The 19,817-nt window shown below is 34.5% G+C and overlaps 1 protein-coding gene across 1 annotated transcript in view; it reads right to left on the reverse strand.

Moving 5' to 3' along the window:
- LOC106673880 (protein CYR61) overlaps window positions 1-19,817 on the reverse strand; it is a 310,348-nt gene that overhangs the window by 101,378 nt on the left and 189,153 nt on the right. Inside the window, exon 4 of the mRNA XM_014406253.2 lies at window positions 11,113-11,245. Coding sequence (XP_014261739.1) covers window positions 11,113-11,245 — 133 coding nt within the window. The remainder of the gene's footprint in view (window positions 1-11,112; window positions 11,246-19,817) is intronic.

The raw sequence follows: 19,817 nt of genomic DNA on the forward strand, positions 1-19,817 counted from the left end.
TGATATCTGTGGATTGAAGTTTTAGATATGAGATCGTGGGGTATTGCGTAGGTAGCACAATTAAACAACTCACACAGTTAAAAATTCAACAGACCTAATAAACAAAGTTTAAAACGTACAAATTAAAAATAGCACTAAACGAATTTCATCTGGCATAATAAACTTTATGTATCAATCCCAGTAAAGCTAAAAAAACTATGGACATAGAACGTAAAACGCTACGCAAAAACTGTGACAAAGCATAACTCACAAACATCACAAACCAGTACACAACGAAACTACTTTAAAGTCAATGGACAATAAACACATCAAAGACAGACTAGGAAGAGGTTAACCAAACGTCAGCCTCTGAAAAGTATTTTTACATTTTGAACAGAAATACTTCACCGGAATTAAGGCCAAATATGGTATCATACTGCCGAAGGCCGTGGGTTCGAATCCCGTTCGTAACACTGATTTTTTCATCCATCATCATTCAACCAAGACGTTATATAAAAAGAAAAATTAATTGAAATAATTAATGTGGTCAATTAGACCATTAAATATAAATGGCTTATTTATTAGTCGATTTTATTCACGTTGATAAAGATATGGGATATCAAAACGAAAATTTCACATATCATTTTATAAAATAGAGTCTATTTATTAAAGAATATAATATTTCTAATTTCTTTAATTTACATTAAACAGCATAAATTTCACATTATTTCAAATCGATATTGCGCGGTTGGCCGGATTCGTACAATTCGATGTTTTCCACTTTCGTATTGAACAATGGTTCGAACTGATCAGGATCGATTGTCATCAATTCATCATCAACGGTCGGACGATCACCAGTCGGAAAGGGTGTGCAAAGTTGCTAATCTCCCGATTTATAAAACGGATGATTTGCCCATTTAGACACCGCTCCCGGCCAATCTGACGGCTAAGGTTGAAGCTTGTTACAACCAAAATCCGAAACGCAAATATTTGGTTTGGTGTAAAATATTATAAGTGTAATGTTAAAGTATCATCGTTAATTTTAAATAAGCAATTCTTTTCCTCTCAGCAAATTTACCATTTACACAAGCTGCTTATTTAAAATATTTGCAATACCAATGGTGATATTCCTTTGCCCCTTACTGAAAAGAACTTGTTGCTCCTCGGAAATAAAATAGAATAAAATATTTCTTGCTGTTAACAAAAAATTAATTGGTTGTTTTGTTTTTCTGGATAGGCCTTACCAATCATCTTTCCCTCAAACTTTTTCAACATTTTCCCCATACTTTTGATCGTACAATACCAAACTGACATCTCAACGGCCTTTCTAGAGCCGTCATTTTGACGGACGTCCATCCAATTTCCATCCTTAATAAAATGGTTTGAAGTATAGATCGGCAGAAAAAAAGTGTATTGTAAGCACGTATATTGTTTAAAGAATTCCGGATAAAGTTTTTCATATATATCTGAAGAACAAATATCCTAATCCTATTTTCATCCTTTGAAATGGTCTCGAAAACTTCCCGTCAGATTTTTGTTAAGTGCGTTAGATAAAATCGTTAAATATGTTCAATATAACATATTTCACATATCTTTCAGTTAATTAAGTTTTTAGTTGAGATAAAAAAGTCAGTGTCACGAACGGGATTCGAACCCTCGACCTTCGGCTAGATACGCCGCTACTCTACCACTTGAGCTATCGTGACTTCGATCCACTCGGAAAAAAATGGCAAAAACGAGGGAAAAATCAAAAAAAGGTATTGCTGAGATTGGAAGTTAGTGTCCGAGTGGATCGAAGTCACGATAGCTCAAGTGGTCAAGTGGTAGAGTAGCGGCGTATCTAGTCGAAGGTCGTGGGTTCGAATCTCGCTCGTGACACTGACTTTTTTATCTCAACTAAAAACCTTAATTAATTGAAATATATCAATTGTTCAAGTGGACCACGTAAATTAGTGAATATTTCACATAATTGTGATAATCAAATATCAGATCACCGTCTCTACAGATTGTCCAAAGCCATTAGTCTACGTTTATAATAAATTTATTTGAATCTTTATCATATGATTTGGAGGACCATCGTATCGTAAATTTTTAAGTAGTATTTAAGTACTTTTTAAATATCTTCAAGATGGAAATGTATTCCTGGCATCAAAAATCAAACCGACATCTCAACCCACTGTGATGGGCGTCCATCCTCTTTCGATATAGTTTTGACTATTCATTATCAGATAAAATCGTTTTGTTTTGTACTCTTTGAATATATTCAAGATTCTCCATAATTTCAGACGTGAACATTACACCACCAACTCAGCAGCCTGTCACAAGTTACCATTATGATGAACGTTCAACTTTATGAAATGGTTTGTAGGAATCATCGTCAGATAAAATAATTATTTTTTGTTTTGTTTAAATATTTTCAAGACGGCAGGTTCTTTATAATTCTGGACATGAAACATCACACCACAAACCCGACTGCCCCTGACAAGTCATCATTATGATGGTCGTGACCTTTATGAAATGGTTTGTAGGATTCATCGTGTGATAAAATAATTTTCTTAAACGCGTCAACTGTAAATATATTCGAAATGACATATTTTCCATACTTCTTATCCGACAATCATCTAAATAGCTTTTCAAAAGGGTTCAAATAAAATGTCGACGTAGATGGACGAGAAGTCATATGCCCCAAATTTCTTATCATCAAGCATCTGACGAGTGTCTTTACGGTCTTGCTAAGCCATACCTTTGACGGATGTCCTTCCTATTTCCCTCCACTTGAAATCGTTTTGAGCATTCATTGCCTGATAAATTTTTAATCCACCTTAGCTCTACCTACAACAGAGGTTCGAGATGACATCCCTCGTAATTTCGGACATCAAATATCAAACATCGCAACTGTCATCATTATGATAGACAATTAATTAAGGTTTTCATCTCAACTAAAAACCTTAATTAATTGTCATGTGTTAATTGGTCAAGCGGACCACGAAAATAGTGAATTAATTATGATAGACTTTCAACTTATTTCCCTCTTTTTTTAATTGTTTTGAATTATTCATTATTAAATAAATATTTTCGTAAGCACATCAGCTGTATTCTTTGAGGATGTTAGGGATGACATATTAACAAAAATTTGATCATCAAACATCAGACACAGTCACAACAACCTTTCCAAAGTCATCTCTTTTTATGGATATCCATCCTTTTAGAATTGTTTGGAGTACTTATCATCAGATAAATTTTTTAACCACCTTTCCAATCATCTCTTTAAAAATGTCTGAGATGATTTCACAATTCAGGGCAGCTTGTTTGATCTGTCAGACTCGTTTCGGTACTTCACAATTTTTAGTGTATAGCTTGTAAATTTTAATCTTAAAGAATTCAACACAATATTTCACATTCTTTATTCATTTAAATGTTAATTTGACTTTACTATCTTAATTAAAATCGTTATCGTTCAATTTAGGCTGTTTTGGCCCCTGTCAGCCGCCACAAGATAAACCAAAACTGAGTAGAAAAGCAAGTCAAAATCAAAAGGAAAAGAAATATCCTAGAGGTCCATTATCTCACATACCTCAAAAGAGTAATTGTATGATTCGAGTAATTATACATAAAATATCCCTTGCAGTATACAAAATATACATTCCGAATTAAATCATTACTAATGGAAATCTTTTTAAAGTTCCTACTCTCAGTAAGTTGTTTTCAGCTATCCGGATTTCGAGCCTACAGCTCATCATCAGTTGAACGAGCTTGACAACCACGTCTCTGACATGAATTGCAAGACTGAACCCCCAGTCCGTCGGCCATCACGACGTTCCAATGAGAAGCTGGTTTTTAATGCCTTTCATCACTCTAAGGTTGGAATGCAGGGTCGCTGGATTCGAACCCGGGACCTTACGGACATACTTACGAATGGGCTTTTCTTTAAAAACACCGGCAACATGAGGGTTCAAACAACCTAGTAGCTGAAATACCCTCGTTATTTTATTAATTTATTTGTTTTTTATTTTAGTTTTATTTTTAAAAATTTATTTTTGTTATTTTTGTTAGTTTTATTTGCGAAAAGTGCGAAATGCGTTACACAATTAAATATTACATTAATAAATACTGTAAAAATTGATTATAAATTAGCGAATTTTTTGTAAATATATTTTCATTTTGATTTATTTTATTTTATTTTTTATTATTTTAGTTATTAATTAATATTATTTATTTATTTGTTTTTTATTTTATATTATTTTTGTTTATGTTTATTAATTAGTAAAAGATAAAAATCAAAATGATACCATAAAAATAAACTAGTAAATTAACGATAATATTAATAAAAAGCGATCATGTGCGAAATGCGTCAATTATAACACAAATAAATATTATATTAATAAATACTGTAAGAAATTAATTATAAATTAGTGAATTTTTTTATATATTTTTTTATTCTTATTTATTTNGTTCAGTTTTACATTTTTTAATTTCAAATTTCTCAAACCAATCTAGTTCCCTCCCTTTGTTGAAACTATGTAAGACTTTAAATTGGAATTGTGTTTTGTTTCTTTTAGATGGTCCTTAAATTCCGAAAATTTGTTCAATTTAGGCAAGTGTTCTTGAACTAACTGTGAGTAGGAACTATCTTTTTAAAAAGACTGAACTACACAATCACTCTACCATTTATCTTTTCTATTACAAATAGAAATACTTTCACTGTGCTAGCTTGCTTAAAACTTTTCAGCATGTTCAAAATGCTCTTGTTCCATCCTGCTTTTTTGTATCAGCAAAGACTCTTATCTCATAACAACAGTAAACTCAATAAAGATGAATAAAACCCTCGAGACGAATACAATTGTTCGGGAACAGACGGAGTAAGGAAAACGTCAACGTAAAACCGTAAATACAATAACACACCCTCATTGAAGCAGGAGAAACTTCTCGTTGATTAAGTTCTTTTCATGAGTTCACTAAACCTTTAAAATACACTCAGGCATAAATAATGCTGATAGTCGACACTTTTCTTTTGGATTTCACAGCAACTGACGTTTTCCCTTCTATTTTTTATTTTTTGTACATATTTATACTTTTACGAATTTTTTAATTAATACAAAACTATTGCGTTTTTAGGGTTCAATTACAGTTTTCAATCAAGGCAGGGATAAAACGTTTTTATGTAGCCATAGAACCGTACATAATATCACTTAACTACTCGACAACAGGGCAGTAATATCTTTATTATTACAGTCTTATCGTGAACTTTTTATGCCAGTTGTATAAAAAATATTCATTTGCAAAGTACGTAATGCATAAATAAATGGAGAAATTGAATTTTTAAAAATAGTTCTCTTTGTATTAGAGAGGAATTAAAGCTGGCTTGAAGTTTCGAAACAACTTTAGTTTTGAACTCGGTTCGCCAGATTAGCTCTAACATCTCTCAGAGTCGGTAATTACACTATTAAATTCTACTTCTAGGTTACCACGATTAAAATAATAATAGTAATAATAACTTTCGCATTTTCTTGTCTGGAAGTGTCGATTTTTTTGAAAAGTGGTCTCTCGATTTGATGGCGCGTTTTGACAAGTTGTCCCTAGGCTCGGACGATCCCAGAATACCAAGGTTGGGAGACCTTTAACTGAACATTGCCGATAAGTGACAGACAGCAATATCCAAAGTCTCTCGCCGAGAACCGACATTTTTCTCCAAGCTTAACGTTTGAAATGTGACAAATGGCCGTTACTACGTTGGTTAAATATTTCTAATAAAAAAATTCATTAATCAATTGATCCTTATATTAAATGACCTTTTTAAAAATTAAATAAATAGAAAATCTGATGATGTATAAGTTATAAGCCAGGTTACATGTGGAATTTGATCAATGTCGAAAAGTCATACACAGGTGTGTGGTGATTAGTGACCGTTAATCGATATTTATTTAGAAATCGTGAGATGCGGTCTGGTGTGATGTAGGCACTCTCGACACGACACGCAAGAATGACACAATTACACAGAAGACAAATCTTTGAGCCCTGAAGATGATCTCAATAAAGATCGAAACGTTGGCACGATAAAGAAAATGTTTTTCTGAAACCTACATCACACCAGACCGCATCTCACGATTTCTNTGAGGGAAATGATATCTATTCATCAGGACAACATGGCCTGTAATTTAAAAACAGATCTGAATAATTTAAGTGTGATGTACAGTGGGATCCTAGAAAAAGATAAGGTCTCTGCCAAAAGATCGTAACAATACTTGTGTACATATTTATTTATCTATTTATTTATTTATTTATATATTATAACAGGCTGTGATAACATAGAATTACCAATGTATTAGAAAAGATCTTGTTTTTAAAAATTGTGGGAAATGATTGTTATCATTAGTTGATAGTGTGGGGAACCTCTCACCAGATAACGTGATAAACACAATTTTCTAGTCAAAACGCCTGTAACAAAGTAATTGTTACTGGTTTTTAAAAAATGCCTATATATGTAAGAGAATGTTAAGAAGAGGTCTTTATTTATTTATTTATTTATTATATATGTATATAGTTTGTTTGTATACATATCGTGGAATGTGCAATGTGTTTACGATTTGACTTTGTATGTGTAAGTAACAAAAAACTGATATTTTATAACTATTTATACAATTTATAACTGTCTAAATGATTATGTCCCTATGTCTCTGTAGATGTTTGAAGACCACAACCCGAATCCCAATCAACATCGTATGAAAGCTGGTTGATCGCACAACAAACAAATTGTCTCCATGTTTGGTCGCCACCATTTCCATGACCGTATAGCCATTGCATCATGTAGGTATGAGTCACATTGATTTTCATCCTTGTTGGTATATTCGGTATATATATCGCTTTGTGACATTTGTTGTAGGCCAAATTTTTTGCCATTTTTCGCCTATTTGTCTGTTCTATGTACATTAGTGGCATGTGAGTACGTGATTTTCTCCTGCCTTAGTTCTCAAACATCTTCTAATTTCGTCAATTATGTGATTGTGGGATGGTTTCTACCGTCTTGTGTTATTAACACATAAACCTTACTGTCTGTACAAATTCGAAAGCTCCACATCTAGGAGCTACAATATCTTCAAGATTGTCGGTGGGGAAGCACTTGAAAGAAAAAGCAACCTCAACCAACATTGCTATTAATTCATAATGACGGCCTCTGTTGAGATTTTGAGTACCAATTGTCAAGATATGGGTGTTAAGCGGTGCACGCCGAGTTATCCTTACTTATGCTTATGAGATCGACGGTTGAAGAAGTGGAAAAAGTTTAAAGACATTTTATTTTAAAAAAAAGCTTCTCTCTCCTAGAAGAAACGTTCCTAGATTTCTTTAGAAAGAAACACCATTTGCAAGCTGCACTTGAAATATGCTTGCAAGGTTAAGACTTACAAGGTTAATTTATCTTACAATGTAAATCTCGCCTAACAAACATTACAGTTCTTAAGATGATTGAACGTGGGAGGGTGTTTCTTTTTTCTTTTTATCACGAGACTGAACTGAAATACGTGACTGAACAGACTTTTCTAAGAAACTACTGGAAAGGCTGGGGTAGGTTACATGGAAAGCTATTTAACCGCGAGAATTAAGACATGATTTCCTCCCATAAAGAGATGAATCTAGCCTCGGCTTTTTCGACACAACTAAAACGATGATTGAATTCTAGCGATTGTCCTAACTCCGTTGATTAGTTACATCGGTGGGAGTTGGTATAAATTGACTTGATATGGCCCCATACAAAAAATTCGAGTTGTCACTGTTGTGCTCTTGTTTAAATATTTCTGTCACCACGCGAAAACCTAAACAACCTTAATATTGTGAGATTTACCACGAGTGGTCAGGGCTTTGCAGAACATGTAATTTGGTCGTTTTCGATCATTTTAGTCAACCAATCACAGAAATCACACTGAAGATGGCGAAATGTCTCTGACAGATCAAAATAATCATTAACTGTAATTCTCTTAACATCTTTATCTATGTGAAGAGATTAGTGACCATTAATCGATAGTTATTCAGATATCGTGAGATGCGGTCGGGTGTGATGTAGATTTCAGAAAAACATTTTCTTTATCGTGCGAACGTTTCGATCTTTTATTGAGATCATCTTCAGGGTCTGGGATTTACAAACAATGTTTACATTTAACAAATTTAACAAATATATTTAGGATGGTCCAATTACACAGAAGACAAACACTTTGAGTAAATAGAAATACTTTGTTTGAATATAAAATATATTTTTCATTGTATAAATTCACTTTTCCACATCCTAAATGTATTTGTTAAATCTAAACAATGTTTGTAAATCCCAGGCCCTGAAGATGATCTCAATAAAGATCGAAACGTTGGCACGATAAAGAAAATGTTTTTCTGAAACCTACATCTCACGATATCTGAATAACTATCTTTATCTATTAAGAAATACAATACATATTTTTACGTTGATAATATCAAATATAGTGACGTGCGATACCAATCGATATGAGTAAAGTTTCGAGTAATTTCTTTCGATACCGATTAATTTTGGTATCGAATATTGTCATTCGATACAAGTACTGTATCGAATACTTTTTGTAGTATCGGAAAATATAATCGAATAGATTTTTCTTCGCGTGTTAAAGTAATATTGACTTGTTATTTTCCGTTCGAAACTTACCTCTCATCAAACTGGGAGTTGACTAGTTACTATTAAGAGCGCCTATTAGCGGCGTGTGTCAATAAATTTAATCGAGGTTTTTAATTGGTGGTTGGTAACTCTGCTGATAATTCTGATAACTCATAATTCTTTCCTGCACTTTCAATTTCACAAATTTCTTATAAATTTTTTTTTTGTCTTCAACTCCCTAAAAATTGTTCGCCTTCCTTCTCGCAGGTAGGTAGCTAATCATGTCACGTCCCAAAATTAAGTCATGGGGTTATTTTACTATGAAAACTGAATCCTCGGCGTCTTGTAAACTCTAGGGAATACGGTGGGAATACGTCTTATCTTTTCAAACATTTTAAAAGCGAACACCCGTTGATCAATTTTCTCAAAACTCGATAACGATAAGATTGAAATATCAATTATGTTCAAACGTGTTGACAGATTTTCCTTGTTCTTACCTACGTCTGTATGAAAAAATCCTTATAAAAAAACAAAACTGCAATTTCTTGATTTAAACGAAGTCCACAATAGTAAGTTCATCAGTTATGAATAAAGGAAAAAGTACTCATATGTGTAAGTACTCATTAGTATCGAATAATTTCTGTCGATAGTTGAGTAGTATTGAATATTTCTTTCGATACCAGTATCAAATATTTTTTGGTATCGCATGTCACTAATCAAATTATCCGTGGTATGGAGGCTTAGAGTGAGGAAATGCCTACAAGGGCTGCTGAGGAAGAGCCAATTAGTCCAAAGCGTAGAAAATAGAAAAATATTTATAGTCACGTAACACTCGAGTTTTATTTTATCCATTAATCAATTAAATAAAAATTTTCAGTTGTGCTGGTTTTCATCACAACGGTATCTTTTTTAGTAACAATCAAAGAAGACGTGAATTCCATTTCCATTCTGGAGTTTAGATCTAAAATGTGGTAATCAAGGATTACCAGATTTTTAGGCTTGTATGACTTATGATAATTATAAAGAAAGAAAGTATACTATACAAATAAAACAATAAGTATGTTTCTTCATTTACAAGTTATGTTTAATTATTAACAAATAGTTTTTTAATTTTTAGACGTGTTCTTTGTTGTTTTTTAAAAAAAAGGAAGATTGTTGTTGTTTTATTGACTTTTATGTTTTACTGTAAAGCTATTTTTATGAGGGGTAAAATGGTGGATTAATCATTAATTTATGTATAATATATAAGAAATGTTTTGTAAAAAGAATTTAATATTGTATTATCAGTATCCTGAAATGTATGCTTTGATTGTTTTTGTAATTCAGGCCTTGGGCATGACTTAAAATACAGTGGAAGGCTTGGCAAAAATTCTTTAGATTAAAAAAACACCCAGTGACCACAACCTCGATCATTATATTAGTATAACCAATCAGAGTTAATACTTGTAGATGTTATTATAAATTTACGATACAAATATGGGGTTATAATGTATAAAAAGTGTATGTAATTATAACAATGGGTGATTTATGATGGATCGATTTTCTTTTGAAAAAAAAAAATAGGGGGGAGAGACGAACTGGAGCGGAACGAAGTTCGTAAAACACAGTGGGACATTTCGAATAGGTATTGCTCCGGGGGCGCATATGGGACGCAACTTCAAGATTTCCCGATGGTCCCGCTGTATTTTCCTCTGACATTTATCCATTTAAAAACTAGCATCACCCACGGGGTTTTTTCTGTAGTTGAGTCGTTCTGTTGAAAGATTCGATAGAGTATGGAAAAAAAAGAATAGGGTGGGAAAAACTTCATGCCCGAGAAATCGCCTTTCATTTTGTGGAACATATACGGTGCGAAGATATTGGCAGCCCCTTCTTTCCGACGTCCTGACATTGGAGACATCGCATAAACCCTCCAATCCCCCCTTCGCATCGGATCCCACCGGCTTTGGCAAATTCCGAAAGTGTGATGCATATAAGATTATTCTTTCATTTCCACTCCCGGCTATACGAATGTGAAAACGTCAAATTTACGGAAGTATGTTTATTTGATAAAAATTTGTGACAGTCTCTCTTGCAGGTGATATCTTATTGAGGGAATAACAGTTGACACTTGATAATTCTTTTTTTTTTAAATAAAAATGTAGTTAAAACTGATTTCACTTATTGCTTTGAAGTAAGCCTAAAATTTGAAATCCACCCCTTTTCATTCATAATTGTAAATTAACGTTATGATTTTGTAACATGAGTATGCGATTAGTTCATCAATAAAACATCCGCCACTTGCACGGTCTGGGATCTGCTAACCCTAGCGGATTGCTGCTAGTGTTCTATTTCGTCTTTTAAGGCTTCAGTTTACTTTCCTCGTTGCTCAACACAAAAGTTTGAGTAAGGAAAAATCAAAAGGTTGGAAAAAAATTATAATGTTGCTCCAAGATTTTTTGTCTGGGTTCCTTTCAGTAGGAACGTTTCACCTGTTTTCTCAGCATGAATGGTGTAATTGTTACAACTGATTTTCCACTTACCTCTGCACCTTCCAGTCGTGGCTAAGGCGTTTGTGTATTGGCACGAAAGGCCATTTTCACAGGGTGTGAGTGGATCGCAAATTTCGCCCTCCTCTCTCTGACAACCATTGTCACTGCAGTTCCAACTGCCATTCTATAAACAAAAAACAAAAAATGACAATTTTTTTAGAATATTGTTAACGAGCAAGTGGACTGTAATTTTACGAACATAAAAAAATAAGGTAAAATTGAAAAAGAAAAAAAAAAGGAAAAAACTCACCATTCAGACTCGTTAAAGTTCCACGATGAGTCAAAGGGGGAAAGACAGGGGTGCGGACGATGTAGGAAAATCGGGATCAGGATAACTTTTATCGAAGAGCCACTGTCGATTGGTGATCTCGCCACGACGATCGCGTGAAAAAAATAAAGGAAGGCAAAATAGAAATTTGAACGACAACAACGAACTGTGTAAAGCGGAGAGGACCGAGCGTTAACATCGCCTGACCCCGAGCTCAAAGTCCACGAAAAATGGCGTTAACAAATATCATTATATATAGGATATCTAATAACCTAATCCGTTAATTACAGTTTACCATCAACCCTAACCCAAATATTTTTTGAAAAAGAAAAGTGAAAACTACCATCTAAAAAGCTAAACATTACATTTGGATGAGATATTCTTGAGAGGTCATATGGAGCTAAAACAATTTTTGGGCTGTGCCGAGCTTCGGGTGAATTTTCCACCATCATCAGGGCCTCTATTAAAAAAACCAAATTAACATAAATACAAAGTAACTTATTAATAAATAGTACTATACTACATAATACGTTTTTTAATAAATAGGCCATGATGATGGTAGAATAATACACCGAAAGCTCGGCACAATCCAAAAAGTTGTTTTTGCTCCGTATGTGTTCTGAAGAAGGTCTCATAACCCAAACTTAATTTGCTGCAGGTCAATAAACATCCAAAACAATAAATATTAAATGTTCTCAGTTATATGGATTTAGTAAATACTAAGAGTCAAAAGGATCTTTTTTGGAACTAGGATTTTTTTTTTTAATCAGTCCAGGCAAACTTTGTTTGCCCTGATAAAGAAATTAAATTTTCCGAAACCTTAGATAAATGAAATAGGAACTTTTTTGCTCTTACTGAATAATAAGATTTTATCTTAATAAAATTAGGTTAGTTGTCTAAAAAAGATCTTATCATATAAACTTAATTTGCTGCATGCCATCAATACTTGTGCCCTGGAAAATCTTAAAAGAAGTTACACTGACAAAAAAATCCTCATAGGATCAGATAGGCAAGCAGCTTTTAAAGCATTAGGATGTAAAAGAATCACATCAAAATTAGTCAGCGAATGCATGCAAAATCTCCAAAACCTGGGGGAACACAACAACCTGATGATATCTTGAGTGTCGGGCACAGAGGAATTTTTGGTAACGAGAAAGCAGACAGACAGGCCAGAGGAGGATCTGCAAGACCATACATATGCCCTGAACCTATTCTTGCGATAACAAAAAGAAATATAGAATCCTCCATCGCAGAATGGATCCAAGCAAAACAAAAGGAGAAGTGGGTAAACTCGAGTGGTGCTAGATATAGTAAACTTATGATGAAACAACCTTCACCGAGATTGGCAAAATCACTTCTGCAATTGGAGAGGGCAAACTCAGAGGAGTGGTAGGACTACTAACCGGTCACTGACATCTGAGAAAACATCTACACAACATGGGTATATACAACGATGATCCCATCTGCAGATTGTGTATTGAGGATGAGGAAACAGCCACTCACATCATCTTCGAATGCGAAGCAACAGCTCAATGGAGGTTTAACCTAACGTAAGGAAAAAACCTAGGGAATCAAACTGCAGCAGCAACAGTCAATGATCTGATACTTCTAAAAAGAAAGATTGAGTCTATTGACTGGCCTAAGGAACTAGGAAGGTACAATAAGCCAGAAGGCTGCAGTACCTGGGGAATACAAACCCCGCTTCCTAGTATCCTTTTCTCCCATACTATACCATACCATCATACAAACTTAATTTGCTGCAGGTAGATAAACGTCCAAAACAATAAATATTATATTTTCACAGTTATATGATTCTAGTAAATACTAAGAGTGAAAAAAATGGATATTTGAGGAGTTTTGAAAAAATCAGTCCAGACAAACTTTGACAGTACTGACTTTCTTTGCCCTGATAAAGAAAATTAAATTTTCCGAAACCTCAGATAAATGAAATAGGAGCTTCTTTTTTTCTCTTACTGAATAATAAGATTTTATCTTAATAAAATTAGGTTAGTTGTCATATATGGAAAATTCCCTTTGAGGAAGTAAAAGCTGTCCCTTGTTCTTTGAGAGTTTTAGATGAAAGTTTACAGAACAATTTCACTAACAGGACAACTGGATTTGACTATTTTCCAAGTTTACATAGCGTCTTGAATTTCAATGTTGAATTCTCAAAAAGTCCCGTTTGAGAAAACACGGTTAAAGTTGTACTGAAATTACTCGGGTGGAAATAGAAAATGGAAAAAGTAAAATGAAATTTATCGGTGGGATTATCTAAAGTCTGTTTAAAATAATAATTCTATTCGGGCTACATTTGTATTATGAATTCCTAAGATCCTTTTGTCTTTTGTATTATAAATCGGGCGGAACAAAAACTTTTGCCATGTGGCATTAAGCCCCGTCCAAATACACATAAGGGAAGCGAAGCTGCGGCTTACTTCAGACGTCCGTGTTATGACAATGGGGGTGGGTTTGTCTCTAGCCAGTGTTCAAACAATAAACAATTGTTTTCCACACGCCACACCACCATAACGCGTTTTGCTACTTGTGCGAGTATCGTTTCAAACGGTTACGATTTTCACTTTGATCATTATTATATCCTAAATTGGATTGAATAAACAAAGGTACTACAAAGAGCATTTTGCCAAGATCTGTTTGTTGTTTGAACAATAAGAATCAAATTAATTAATTAGCATTAGCAATTAAGCAATTAGCGAGTAATTAACAGGACCCTACTATGAAATTCGGGAAAATCCTGATGGATCAACATAAAAAATGAGACACGTGAAGAGATTGATAGAGAGACTACAATACACGCAAAAAAATAAATAAAAATAATCTTTTCTATAATTTCTATTTCTATCTTCTTTTAAATCTTTTCTATACCGACATCCTTCCCCACTCCTTCAAAATCCAACGTATATAAACACAAAATAGCAAAATCTCACTGGCACTCTCGACACGACACGCAAGAATGGCATANAGTTAATGGGACGAGAGGGATTCGAACCCACGACCTTCGGCTAGATACGCCGCTGCTCTACCACTTGAGCTATCGTGACCTCGATCCACTCGGACATCAAATCCCCATCTCAACCCCAGAGAATCCAAACCGATTACACGACATTTGAAAAATGGCAAAAGGAGGGAAAACTCATAAGGTGGGGTTGAGATGGGGAGTTAATGTCCGAGTGGATCGAGGTCACGATAGCTCAGGTGGTAGAGCAGCGGCGTTTCTAGCGGAAGGTCGTGGGTTCGAATCCCTCTCGTGCAATTAACTTATTTTCATCTCAACTAAAAACCTTAATTAATTGTCTTGTATTAATTGGTCAAGCGGACCACGAAAGTAGTGAATTAAGAATATATGTAAATAATGCTTGTAAATCCCAGGCCCTGAAGATGTCTCAATAAAGATCGAAACGTTGGCACGATAAAGAAAATGTTTTTCTGAAACCTGCAACCAGACCGCATCTCACGACTTCTAAATAAATAAAAATAAAAACACTTCATTTTCCAGGACTTCAAGCAGTCTTGAATAACTAATTATTATGAATGGAACGTATTTACAAAAGATTCAAGCCTGGTAAGGGTACACAATTTTTTTTATAGTACTTGGCTGAGAGAGTGAGGAGGGGAAGTCCACAAGTTGGAGGCATGGATAAGGAAGTACTGAAAGCAGTAGTTTTGTGTTTAGAAGGATGGAGATCGGGATGGATGAGCGAGTTTAACGCCAGTATTCAGAGGATCGTAAGGTGAGGAGATTATAAATAGAGAGAAGAATGAGAAGTTAGCATCTGATAGAAAAGGAACCAAGGAAATATTGCCTGAGGTAGGAAGAGTATAAGCAATTCAGTAACGTGGTATTTTTAGCGAGGGCAGCTGGAATCATAAGTGCAATAACATAGGTCACTCAAAAATCTCTCAACTATTGAGTAAGGTTAACGGTCAATTATTAAGCGTTAATGATAAAAAGATTAAAACCCTTTCGGGGAAAAAGCACTTTCAGGTAGTCACCCCTTGTGAATTATAATTACAGTCTGGATGATGACCATCGTAACATAGATTGCTACACAGATGGTTCACTTATCAAAGGTAGAGGGAGTGGTGCAGGAATTTACATACCAAAATTAGGAATCAGCATCTCCTCCCATCTTGGCAATAACACCTCCGTTTTTCAGGCGGAAATCTTGGCCATCAATGTGTGTTGTAGAACACTGATGGAAAATAAAATTATGGGAAAAGATATTAAAATCTTTTCTGACAGTCAGGCTAGTCTTAGGGCATTACAAAAATATTTGTCAACCTCACGACTGGTGGAGGAAACTATAGATCTTATCAATAGGATCTCTTTCAGGTTTGAGAACAAGGTAACCCTTATTTGGATATCAGCACATAAAGGACACCATGGCAATGAAAAGGCGGATGGCCTAGACAAAGAAGGTTCTAATACTGCATTTGTTGGGCCACAACCGGTATTACCTCACTCTATGAGCACAGCGAAAGAGAGTATCAATAACTGGGGCATGAAACAATTCCTTAGGGAGTGGAATTTATCCCCCGGACACAAGCAATCGAAAGAGTTTGTTAAGGCGATCAAACCAGCTGAATCGAAATGGCTATTCTCTATCTCAAGGAAGGGAATTAGGAGGCTGATAGGTATTCTGACGGGACACTGCCCACTGAGAAGATACCTCTTAGTAATGGGTATCCTACCAGATCCCTTTTGCCGCTTCTGCGAAATAAAAGAAGAAACGGCAAAGCACTACCTCGCAGAATGTGATCGGTTTGCTAGGTCTAGATTTGAAATCTTTGAAGGAGAGGACATCACCAAATCACTCCCCGAGATAAAATGGTGGGTTTGTGAACAAGTCCAAGAGGTTTATGCAGGACACGTGAGCCGACCAAGTCCCGGACCTTTTAGGGACTGCATAATATATATAACATATATAACGTGGTATTTTTTAAGGAACCGAAGATAAAACATACAAACAACTCACTAGACTCTATGCTAATTTTCAAGCTCTCCAGTAAGTCCCTTGTATACTGCAAGGAGGTGAGAGTGGCAGTAGGCGGAAAGCTGCGTTTGAAAATTTGAGAGATATGGGACTTTTGATAAAGTTAAGAACAAAACCAAGGTTCTTGACGATGGCACAGAGGACATAGTGGAATTTAACGAAAATCAAACTGGGAAGGTAAGCCTTCTGACTAAATACTGTCGTCTAAGAAGATTTTTGCCAAGAAGAAGATATCGCGGAACAAATTATGTGCGAATCTATCAAAGGGTAGGTCCTTGCAACTAGGTGAGGATCAAACCGTAAGCAGTCTCTTAACAAAAGAACCAGTTGTCAGTCTTCAGAATTGAGCACCTTAACGCTACTCTAAAAGCTTAAAACTCTAGTAAAAGTACATGGGCATACTATACTTATATATTTAATTACACAGTGATCTAGTTTAAAAATTATACAGTGTAGCCGCACTAGACAAAACACTGGCATTTACAGAACAGAACGCTACTACACAAAAAGTTCGCTTATTCATTCATGGTGTGCAGAAATGTTATAAAAACATAATAATAAAAACTGGGAAATATTCTGCATATATTAGATTTGACGAGGTCGAGGTGCAAGAGACTCTGTTAAGAGCTACCTGTTACCCCTATATCTTACATGTCTAAATAATATTTAATAAATTTACCAAAGAAACATGGTTTAAACAGTACATAGTCAGCTTTGTAGGTTACATACATGAGTATTGATAAAAATCAGTCATTTTAAAAACTCTTAACCATGCACAGATCTTAGAAAAATTATTAAGAATGCGAAATAGGGAGTGAATGAATAGATGAAAGTATGAGTAGATAGTTAGATTGAATAAGAACTAGACAAAGCTTAGACAATGGCTTGAACCATTTTTGATCAGAGAGCGGCTTTGGAGGTCAGATCGTCACAGTTCAATTCCATACGCCCATATTGGTTGTATTAGTATACATGAGTATAGATGAGGCAAGGAACGACATTGGTTGCTGTAAGAACAACAGATACGTAGTAGATTGGAAACGAGGAGATGTGGTTGAGTTTGAATCTGATGTTAAATTTTTGGAACTATCAAAACCTGAGAGAAGGTCTTGGAAGTTTTATGGCCATTATTGTCTTGTTAAAAGGATGGTGGTCTGCTATTTGAGGACTGTCAGCTCATGTAAAAATACATGGCCACTCTAGGTCTAGGTCGAGGTGCAAGGCACTCCGCTTATATCCCTATTCTTATCCCTTTACTCCTTCTTTAATAATTTATTTTTTTTTTTTTTATTGGCCTTATGATCTTGCATATTAGCCATAGTACGAATTCTTGTGTGTTCAAATTGGGGGTTATCGGGAAAAAAGGGCCAGAGGCGACGGTGGGAATCGAACGCACGACCGCGGCGTGAGAGTCTCTCATGCTAACCACTCGGCTACCGCGGTCCCCCTTCTTTAATAATAATCAATAAATTTCCCTAAATAATTATTTTAATCGTGACTAGATAACTTCGTAGTACAAAAGATTATTGATGAAAACCAGTCTTTTTGAAATTTTCTAAATGTACGTGGAACTTAAAAACTTACTGCCATTAATTTTTAGCTTTTTATCTAACGTCTTGGTTTTATTTTCAAATAATTATTACGGTCAATTATTATTGTTAAACGGGTATGGGTTAATATTAGGAAAATAAGTTAAGAACAAGTCACAGATATAAGTACACGAATTCCCTTTTGACTGACTGTATGTTTGAATATGACATTTCATTTTGACAAATAACGTTTTTGAGACGAATTATTGGCGTCTGATACGACAAAATATCAAGCGGCGTTTCAAGAAATAGGCCCCATTTTCCGTTTTGTCCCTTTTCAAATAAAGCGAGAAAAATGTGTTTTTCCTGAGGTGTGCGCGCCCCTGTGTGCCAAGTTGGGGATATTAAGTGAGCAATATCCTGGACCTTCCTGATCGACACCATATTTTCACTCTATCACCCACCTATCTCACAATTTTTCATGTCACCCTAGTCATCCCCTTCATCCCCTTCATCCGTCTTGCATCCTTTTTTTTTTCTAAATGATGGTACTATTGTTTTGAATTAAACAAAAAAATCTAAAAATATAGATTAATTAAGTAATAGCGACAAATTACACAGATTTTTAGATTTTTTAAACATCCAGACTTGGTTATTATTATTACTTTAAACACCCGACTTTCATTGAATTCCATTTGGCAAAACAACGCTTCAGTTGATCTTTAAAGCTGAATTTTTAAAACAAAGCCTCAAGGTTTTTTTCATCTTCTGATGATTTAATAAATAAAGATGGTACACCAGCGTAAATCAACATAACTTGTATAAACACCGACGAAAAATATATTGCAAATATAAGGACTTTTATTCAACAAAACCGCCTGGCAGTGACTCGTCGGAGGTTGGCCGGGCAATAATTCGTGCTGACGTTTTTGTTTTCACCTCTAGTTTCATAATCCACAAAAATACGCAGGATATTAAACTGGATTTGCCCTAGGTTAACTTCGTTTTAAAATTTGTGAAAAATACGTTTGTTTTTATATATGCAATATTAAAACACTAGGAAAGACCTTTTAACAAGTTTCAGGAAATTAAAGTTTAGGTAAACAACCTAAAAATTAAATTAAGCTAGGAATGAAAATTAAATTAAGATATGAATTATCCTGATTTGAAATAACTTTCTAAACCTCATGCCTGGATTTTTCCCTTTCAAGTAGGATTCCATTTTGAGAGGATTTAAAAAAAATGGATTGTAAAAAAAAATATTATTATTGTAAAGCGTTTTTATCCTGATTTGTAATAACTTTCTAAACCTCATGCATGGATTTTTGCCTTTCAAGTAGGATTCCATTTTGAGAGGATTTAAAAAAATGGATTGTTTAAAAAAAATATTATTATTGTAAAACGTTTTTTATCCTGATTTGCAATAACTTTCTAAACCTCATGCATGGATTTTTTTCCTTTCAAGTAGGATTCCATTTGGGAGGATTTAAAAAAATAGATTGCGTTAAAAAAAATATTATTATTGTAAAGCGTTTTTTATCCTGATTTGTCATAACTTTATAAAACCTCATGCATGGATTTTTCCCTTTTGAGTAGGATTCCATTTTGAGAGGATTTAAAAAAATGGATTGTTTAAAAAAAATTATTAACTCTGTTGTCCTCATGTAAAATTTTATTTTACAGTAGTGGAGAAAAATCCATTTATTACAAGAAATATCACAATACTATTTACTTTACTTTCTAGGGGGGGGGGAATTCAATACTGTCTTCCTTTCTTATGTGATTTTCTGAACGAGTCCAGGGTATTTCGAAAGCTTCTTTCTGTACCAACTTCTAGCCCTTTCGAGCAAATAGATTCTGAAGGTCTGTCTGGATAATAATGTTGGG

This window comes from Cimex lectularius, unplaced genomic scaffold (genome assembly GCF_000648675.2).
Source record: "Cimex lectularius strain Harlan isolate CLEC.00 unplaced genomic scaffold, Clec_2.1 scaffold42, whole genome shotgun sequence".
NCBI classification, from domain to species: Eukaryota; Metazoa; Arthropoda; class Insecta; order Hemiptera; family Cimicidae; genus Cimex; species Cimex lectularius.